We start from the raw sequence: 9,620 nt of genomic DNA on the forward strand, positions 1-9,620 counted from the left end.
TATTTTAAGTTAAGATGGAATTTAATGCTGCTTAAAGACCTGTACTGGGTTGGGCTGGGATGGAGTAACTTTATAGCAGCCTGTATGTTGCTGTGTTTTAGATTTATGACCAAAACGGTATTGATAACACAGCAATGTTTTAGCTGTTGCAGCAGTGCTAATACAGTGTCAGGGCCTTCTCTGTTTATCACTCTGCCGCCCCAGCGAGAAGGCTGATGGTGGGCAAGAAGCTGGGAGGGGACACAGCCCGGACTGATGACCCCAAGTGACCAAAGGGACATCCCAGACCATATGATGTCACATTCACCAATAAAACTGTGTGGAAGTTCTTCCAAAGTATGGCTGCTGTTTGGATACTGGCTGAGCATTGGTCTGCTGGTAAGGAGTGATTGCTTTTGCATGATTTTTTTTTTCCCTTCACTTATTAAACTGTCTTTATCTTGACACAGAATTTTTTTTCACACCTGTACTCTTCTGGTTCTCTCTCCCTTTCCTCTGGGAGGGGGTGAGTGAGCAACTGGGGGGGGGCTTTCCTGCCAGCAGGGCCAATCTACCTTAAGACCGAATGACAGATGTGGCTTTTGAGATGGAAATGCCTATTAACACTTAATTTTAGTTGAATTGGTTTGGTTACTTGCTGTGTTTCAACAGTCTTGCATTTTGACAGTTGCATCTCTGCTAGGGTCTGAGATTGAACCACCAACTCAGTTATGACCAGGAATAATCAGTAGAGTGAAGTGAACTTTGGAGAGGCAAAAAGTCACCTTTCACATTCTTTATAGGGGTTTAAATGGAAAATAGTAAGGAGAGAGGTATAGAAATTCTAGAAAACTAGCAAACCTATTTCTGAAGGTAATTTTTTTCATAACACAAAAAGAGCTTCTAAGTCTTGGTGAATAATTTAACTATTATATGTTCATTAGTTTAGTAACTGACACTGAGTTTCTATTTTATTTTTTTCTCCCCTTATATCTGGAACATTGTTTAAATAATCCAAACAACCAAATTGGAATTAGGTTTAATGTTTTAAAAGTTATTTTGATCTTCAGTGTCACTTCTCCACAAATTTGTGTGGAACTTGATAAGAAATAGAAGCAATCCACGTTGTTGTTGCTGATCTACAGGGGGCAGAGCTTCCAACTGTAATGTTGCAAGCTCTAAGATCACTGTCACTTTGAATGTCCCAGAACTTCACGGGACTTAGGTGATCTGCCTTTGACAGCTGTGATAAAATAATAGTATCGAGTGCTTCCAGCTTCTTTTACATTTCTTGTCTTCCTTTGAAAGAATTTACTTTTGAAATAAATGAGGAATACATACACAAAGCCTCTTGCTTTCACTGAAGTACTATAATCTAGAAAAACGGTTCCTATGGCCATATTTGGGGGGAAGAGACTGGGTAGGAGTGTTCTTACTACCTTACAGCACTGTGTATAAAGCTATATAGTTCTTCAGACTTAAGCTGAGAAGAATAAATGACAGCAGAGACAGAAGGTGAAATCAGCAATACCAAAGCGCTATTTAGTAAATTTGTCAGTTGGAAGGAAACAAACTTCAGTAAGAACAGAATACAGGATAGATGGAGAAGGGGTGTGAGAGAAAGTTCTGACAACAGAATTTAAACAAAAACAGGGTAAACAGATCTGCCAGCATTTACTGAAAGAAAATAAAGTGAAAGGCTGTATGCAAGTTTAAAAAAATTAGGGCAGATTACTCATTCATTCTGTAAAGTCCACCTTGAATGGTCTGTACTTCTGTTAACTAGGTTAAACAAATAAAAAAGAGGTCAAAATACAAGTAGTAATGGATGGTTAATCCCTTCTAATTGGCATATCAGTATTTTTCATAGATTTTTATGTTCTAATCCTGAGAATGAAGATAAGAATTGGGGTAAACTGAGAAAGAATTTGGCAGATAACCAGTGGCTATACATAAACTCTTACCAGACTCCTCAGCAGTGGCTAACACCAAGAGCGTTTTTTTGTTGAACATGATTCTGGACCAGGGATCAGAACAAGATTCATGCTGGTAAGCGAAGTGTCATATTCAATCAAATGACTGAATTATCCACAGAATGCCCTTCAGTGGAGCAGATCTTGAAAACTGCAGATGGGAAAAAAGTAGATCTTGTAACTTGAAAATGTTACAGGAAATTGACAGTTCTCAACTTTGCTTTGAATATTTGGTTGGCCTGTTAGTCATGTGGCTGATTGCTCAGTTAAGGTACAGTTTAGTCTGCTTTAGAGGTATACACAAGTCTGGTCTCTTTTTAGAAATAGAAGCTGAATCTACAAACCGGTACATGAGACTATTTATAAACGTTGGTTTAAATGATAAAGAGGGAAAGTACTTTACAAGCTACTTCCATGTAACAGTGCATTTGAGGAGCTTTAACGTTTTTTAAGTCTTTAATAAAGTAATAAAATTTAATATTAATACATAGTATGAACAGATTGGTAAATTAATAATCTTAACCATCTGCTACTATTGCCTAGTAGTAAGATACAACTTCTGTGGGGAAAAAAAACAAAAATATTTGTTGTAACATAAAACCATTATATTTGAACAACTGTACTGAATGGCTTCATGTTTTAATATTCACTTGAATTATAATTGTCAGTACTTACAAAAAGGGAATCCTTGCCGTATTGTTTTTAAATTTAAATACTTTGCTTAGCTTAAGTCATCTGATTGCAGCTATTTTGGGTGTCTTTGTTCCAGTTTCTGCTTCTGAAACATTTCTGTGTCATAGTTAAAGAGTCCCTGACTCATCAGTAGCCACGTGTGGTATTTAGAGTTCTCAGTTTTGTCTTTTCTATAATTGAAAAAACTCTGCCTCTGAAGAATTGACTGGTTTTGGTGCCTGTATGTGAACTGTTGGCCAGGACTGCCTTCTCCTTCTCCCTGTGTCTTGTACAGTACATTAAGTGAATTGCACACCATCTTGAATGGTGAGATGAAGTTTCTTCCATTTCTAAAACATTATTCTTGGCTGCACTTCTGTAATGTTTGGCACCCATAGCTGCTTATTTTAAGATGTTCATTAAAGAAAAAAATTAACAGGATGAGAGACAGCCGCAGGTACTGGCAGTATACAAAATTCATAATTACTAAGAGTAACTGAAGCATATTATAGTATAATTCAACCAAAAAAACAGCTGGCACATGCTGTATTTGTCATATGAGAGCTTTGCAGAACGTACTTACTACAGCTGGCGGATTTATCACCCGTCTGCCAAAATGCTAAAAGCTCACCTTTTGTTTCCTACTCACTTAACAAAGACAATATGGAGTAGGGACTGATTGATTATTCAGCAGTTGGGGGCTACTGCTCAATTTTAATATTAAAATCTCATAATGTGTGTTTGGGGCAGGGTTAACAATCAGAATGAATCGACTGTCTAGCTCAACAGCTACGATGTTTCCTTATGCTTACAAGGTTAAACTGTTTTCTTTACATATATGTTCAGTGTGATCTAATTACAAAAATAAGTTACTGATATACAGCTGTATATAAGCATGCAAATTAATCTATTTGGATAGTCTTCTAAGATGATGTAACAATGAAGATGGTTTGTCAGAATTTAAGAATTCCCTTATTTTCAAAGCCATTTTTACTAGTGTAGTTAAACTTGAACATAAGCAGTCTACATATTATAAGGAGTCGTGTTTGAATAGTTTTCTAGGGAGTTTACTTTGAAAAGCTACGTATGAAAAGATATGACAGCATTGTATAAAATTTGTTTTGCTAATAAAACAGTCTATAAAAACTGAACTTCAAAAAAAAAGCTGTTCATTAGGGCTTCTGTATTGAAAATGTTTCATCTTGATGCTTGACACTGATTACAGTAGACAAATTGCAATAATAGTGTTAAGTATTGACATACTATCTTGATCCTGCAATTTTAGTCTATCTTTAATTCTTATTTCGTATAAAAATGTTAACTTGTGGTAACACAGGTATAAATATCTGCCTATGTACTCTCATTTTTACAGCAGCTAGTCAAAAGATGTTGAACTGTTTTTACAATATCTACCTGGGACTGGTTAAAGGGCTTGGTTGAGAACAAGGGAGTGGAAACTAGCAGCCAGGTTTACTCACAGCCTTATGTTAACAGATACATTGCAACCTAGTATTTCCAGTGCCATATAGCAGTTTTCAGTCAAACAGCATGAAATACTAAGTTTAAAAGTTTTTAAGAATAAATTACTGATGAGAACTAAATGCCATCATTAAAATAGCAGAGGCTTTTTAAGACAGAGATCTGAGGTTAAAACATCTCCTACCTTGCCTCCATTCCCCCAGAATAAAGGCTTTAGCTTCCTTTACAGTGCATGTAGCTTCAATACTAGGCAGAACACCTAAAGGTTAGGTATCACCTTTCTGAGCATTGTCAGTGTGCTACGTATTCATGAAGGTGATTGCATTTCAGCATACTTTCAACTTGGGAAAGGATGGTAAAGTGAGAATAGATTTTAGGTCTGAACCTCAACGTACGAGGTGAAACTGGTGGCAAGAATCTTGATCACACATTTTTTGTGATGCTGTTGCTAGTGGAGTAGAGACTGGTCAAAGGTTAGAGCAGCCTGTTTAGTTTTGCATCTTTCTCTGGCTAAAATTGCCAAAGTTCAGAGATTTTTCCATCTTTGGTCATCCCTCTTCTTCAGTGGCTTGTGATGACAGGAGGCAAGAACTGTTTCCTTTGAGCACCAACTCAAAGTCGTCTACCACAACCCAGATATTTTTTGTCTTCAATAGCATACAAATTCAGGATCAGTAAAACTCACGTCAGTATAAAAGTAGAAAGACCACTTTGAAGAAGGTGGCATTTTCCTTTTCCTCATGAGGTGTTACGTTGTGTGTCTCATAAGTATAGAATGATTCGGTTTTAGGTACTTCAAAGCACCTTCAAAAATGTCCACATTGAAGTCTGGTTATGGGACACTAATTGGAATGTTAATGTAAATATCAAATGCATTGTGCAAATGCAGCTTATGTTTATACATATTTGATAACATGCCTGCAAAATAAGATTCAATAAACAGAAAAAAAACCCTGTAAAATGTCAAATGCTCTTGGAAAAAGTCCTGTTGATTCGAACAAATACATCTCATTCCTCTGCCATTATAGTTTTGAATACACATCATGAAGTAGCGCTGGCTGTGTAGTGCTTTTGAAATCAATGTTTTAAGAGAAAGGCTGGAATTAAAAATACACCATAAGCCTCTACAGTGCAAGAAAGTACCTATGAAATAATATTCCAATAACTGATGCACTGCTGTGTGTTAATCAACATCTTTTCTTCTCATTAATAGAAGTGATCTGAGCCAACAAAAACTTCGTAGCCAGAAGCTCATTTCTCAGCTGGAAATGGCAAATGAAAAGATAACTGAGGTAAGATGATGACTGACGTGACAACTACTTCCAGTTACAACCTGATGCACGCACATTAGGACCTGAACAGAAACCTATTTAGATAAGTTATGTTGCTGGTTTAGAAAAATTAACGTTTTTTCACGGGAGTAGTCATAACTGGAAAACCCCCTGTTTCTGCTGACATGTTCAAACAGCAGGAAGACAAATTAACTTTCCTCTCAAATTACACGAAAAGGTAAAGGAGAGATCATCTTTCAAGGTTGCTAATCTAGTAATTTTAGACAATTCAGGAAACGTTTCTGAAGTCACTTATGCCTATGTATGCATGCATACCTCTAAAAGGAGTAGGCATTTGTTATGGATAATGTAGCATATGCAGAGGTATCGAATTCTCAGCATACTGTGTATACAGTAGAATTTACACTGTATGTGCATATAGATAAAAGCATTATCCATTAAAGATTAAGGGCAGGGTTGTTTTGGAACGTTCATTGTTCAATAATTAATGGCCACTTCAGAAAACAGCTAACCTGTCAGCCTCATAAATCTGGCATAATATCCAGTTCTATGTAGGATAAGTCTCTCTGTGTAGTTTTTTGTAGTGCTGTAGCGGAGAAAAATGGCGCTGATGCAAGAATAGATTTCTATAAGTAAAGGATGGTTAAGAAAGACTTTATGGATACCCTTTGATGAAGAGAAGAACTCTGTAGCAAGTTTATCATCTCATTTGTATTATCTAGTATATTCCTTTTGCCTTTGAGTATAGCTAAAACATTTACGTTGTAAGACTGTGTAAATTAAATTACCTGGATTAAAATGTCAGCTTTTATGCATCGTACTTCAAGATGGTGCAATGAGTAAAACTTCCTCTGCAGATTACTCTGACTGGAAAAGTCATATGATACCCTATTTGAGCTGGAAATGCGCTGTAATGAGTCAGCAGTATGTCTTCAGTCTTATTGTAAGTGGTAAACAGCCTGGCTTCTTAAGGTCCTCTTGTTTTAAGTGTTTTCACTACAGCGTGTATGGATCTAGTAAAAAGAATTTTGCATTTGTAATGAGACATTTCATTTACACAGGATGAAAAATTAATGATGGAATATCGAGAATACATCACTAGGCTTCAAGTGCGACTGAGCCAGGCAGAACAGAGGGCAGCGACAGCATCTCAAAAGGTACAAAACTAATAAAAAGCATGTTCTTGAGGTGCATTAAAAAAATCCCATTGAATATTACAAAAATATCTTTGTATCATTCCTGAGGCAGAGGTGATCATTTATGTGCAGTATTACTAATATAAATGTAACAAGCTTTTATTTTGGATGCATCATCACAAAACTGATGCATATTCAATTAAATGCCACCTTCTGACAGGATGCTTAAGTGACAGTATAGATTTGTTTATGAAAACAAATTTGATGCGAATTAAACTTGTGTGGTTCCAAATGTGTGAATGAAGGTGTACGATCATTTCCATCTTCAGAAATGGCAGCAAGTTAACAAAGAGGAAAAAAAACTCCTTAAATAACTGCAGCTCCTGTTTACATATAAAGCAGGCTTTTTCTGCTTGGGGTAACCTACTGCAGCAGTCACCAATAATGGCTTCACGTGATAAAGAGCAAATGTGCTAATTCCTATACCTGTCTCTTGGGGAGTCCGATTTAAAACAAAGCATGTCTTGAGTTGATGGCTATAGAACTGCCTTTATAACAATTGCTAGGCAGCATAACTCTTTTGTGGGAATTCTGTGGTTTTTTTCAGCCAGGTTTGTTCCCTGGTCTAATTGATTGTGTGGCTGCCCAAAGAGTGTGGGGAAATGGTGTGTACAGTGCTTGCAGGACAGAATTGATAGTGTGGACCTGTTTAGTGTTCATTAAATTGCAACCCTGCGTACCTTCTGCCGTGTCGTGGGAACTCCCAGAGTTGTTAACTTCTTGTCTGTCCACCTGCATTTTCATTAGTAGCTTCCAGTAGCCGTGTCCCCAAAACTTGTTGGAGCAGTACACCCCACTGCAGTTATCATCAGTTATGTATCACAGACGCAGTAAGTCCTGCAATGTGAAGAATACTGAAAATTGTGCAAACAGAATAGGAAATCCTTGGCTTTTTTCCAGGCCATGGGAAGAAGGGAAGGAAGGGATGGTGTATGTATCTCACTACCATAGTGAACACGCCCAGTACGCGTTTCTGTGATTCTGAACGCTTCAGACAAGGTGTGTCTGTTAGAGGCATTTATATGCCCGAGACCTCCTTATGCACCATTGTGATCACTTAATGAGCTGAACTGTTGCTGCCTTTTTTTTCCAGTTCTCTTACAAATCAGTTCCAGCTTTGAGCAGTACTACTCAATATTTCTAGACATTGGGGATATTGGGAGGAAAGGTTTTCTTCTTTTCAGAGAGAGAAACTTTGGGATTTAATTATCTAAACCCCACGCTACCTATAATTTTGTATTTCCTCTGCTGGACAGCAGCGATTTTTTTCCCATCCAGCATTCTTTTTTCCATACTATTCAAGCTATACATCTTGAAGCAAATCCCATGAGGGGTTTGTACACAGAGTTCACTCATTTGCCAAGCCAATTTGTTACTCAAGTTGGTCTCCTATTAAGTAGAAGTGGTCTTTCTGCCTCCTCATTTTTTACAGTGATTTAGGAAACCCATTTGGAAATTACAGCTTTTTAATATGGGCGATCCCATGTGAATTGCAGAAAGGAAATGTTTGGTTGATCTAAATTGTCTAATTAGGACAAATGGCATTTTTTCCCCCAACAGCAGTGAATAAATGGGCATGGCTGCCAAGCTGTCATAACGTAAGCTGTGTTTGCTGGCTGTAAATGCTCTCTGTCATGACAAGGTCTGCCCAGCTGGTGAAGATATGCTCTAAAGAGTGATTTATTTTTTTTACCTCCTGTTTGTTGTACGGATCTGTTCAGCTCTAATACTTCTGAGGTGCTATCTTCCCTTAAACATAGTCACATCGCCTTTCAAGGGAGTAAATTCCCGGCCTTAGTATTCATATAGGAAGAGGTCTTGCTGTTCTAACTGTTCCTCACCAGTCTCCCTCTGAAAGGTAACAAAGAGATTTAATAAAATATTTAGCAGCCAAATTGTTGTCCAGATCTTATTGCCAGTCTTCAGAACTGCCTTGCCCTCTTCAGGCTTGGCAGAGGTTACTGCTGCCAGCTCTCAGGCATGGCTGCTTTGTAGTGACTTCTGTGCCAAACCCCTTCCTCTTCCCCCCTCTGAAAAAAATAAAAGGCATACCAGCACTCTTCCAGCTAAAGGCTGGAAAAAGAGGTCTCCAGGAGTACTGCTACATGAACATCCGCTCTTTGGAATCTGAGGAAACAAGGTGTTTATTCTCTTCTAGCTCTCAGAAGACTGAATGTTCATGCGTGTGCTTCCTCAGATTCAGAACGGTAACTCTTCTCTGTATTCTGAATCTGTAGGTTGAAGGCTACTTTCTGACTTAATTGTGCATTTTTCATTACATTATCCAGCTTACTTGTAAAATTAAATCCAGTATAGGCTAGAGTTGGACTATTAGGGAGTCTAGAAATGACATTTTTATTGTGGTTAGTTCAATGACTATAAATCTTAGCTTATTACTAAATAATAGTAATTCAGTAAGAAACATAACAAATACAGGATAATGTTTGCACAGGTTTAAAGTGTGTGTATTCTATGTAGATGTCTTCAAAGTGTACTCCTGCTATCTAATCTTTCATTGTCTTGAATTCTGTGGGATCTGAAGGAAGAGAAAAGCAGTAGTCAGCTATAGAGCGCATTGTAAATTCTACTGTTTAGCCCAGATTCCCACTTACCTATGCTTGTTCCCTCTCCTTCATGACACTTTCCATATTGGAGTTCTAGTGATACTTTGATCTTACAAAAAATTATATAAGAAACTATCTGCTTGTTGTTCATTACAGCTCAGCCTGATAACTACACGGAAGAGAACAGCTGCTTCCCTGAAGGATCTGGAAAATATCTAAAATACATGTTATTTTTCATTCACACCATGTTGGAGTTAAGATTGCTAGAGAAACTTCATATTGGAGCAGTAAAGTCAAATGCATAGCAAGACTTGTAAAACTTTATGAACATTTTCTGTTTTATTCAGGTAAGAAAGGGGGTGGATGAAGATTCTGTATCTGTATGCATAGTAAAGATTGGAAGATGACTGCAAAATATTGTAATTAAAGTCCTTTAATGTAGAGATGAAACCATCTGATACAGCA

General features: G+C 37.4%; 1 protein-coding gene across 7 annotated transcripts in view; it reads left to right on the plus strand.

Moving 5' to 3' along the window:
• SCLT1 (sodium channel and clathrin linker 1) overlaps positions 1–9,620 on the plus strand; it is a 43,542-nt gene extending 33,922 nt beyond the window's left edge. For 3 of the 7 annotated variants that reach the window (XM_068402923.1, XM_068402924.1, XM_068402925.1), the window contains 3 exons: positions 5,317–5,395; positions 6,457–6,552; positions 9,312–9,620. In XM_068402923.1, coding sequence (XP_068259024.1) covers positions 5,317–5,395; positions 6,457–6,552; positions 9,312–9,374 — 238 coding nt within the window. In that variant the 3' untranslated portion in view covers positions 9,375–9,620. The other 4 variants (XR_011048369.1, XR_011048366.1, XR_011048367.1 and 1 more) reach the window with 4 other exon arrangements.

Source organism: Nyctibius grandis, chromosome 6, assembly GCF_013368605.1.
Source record: "Nyctibius grandis isolate bNycGra1 chromosome 6, bNycGra1.pri, whole genome shotgun sequence".
Lineage (NCBI taxonomy): Eukaryota > Metazoa > Chordata > Aves > Nyctibiiformes > Nyctibiidae > Nyctibius > Nyctibius grandis.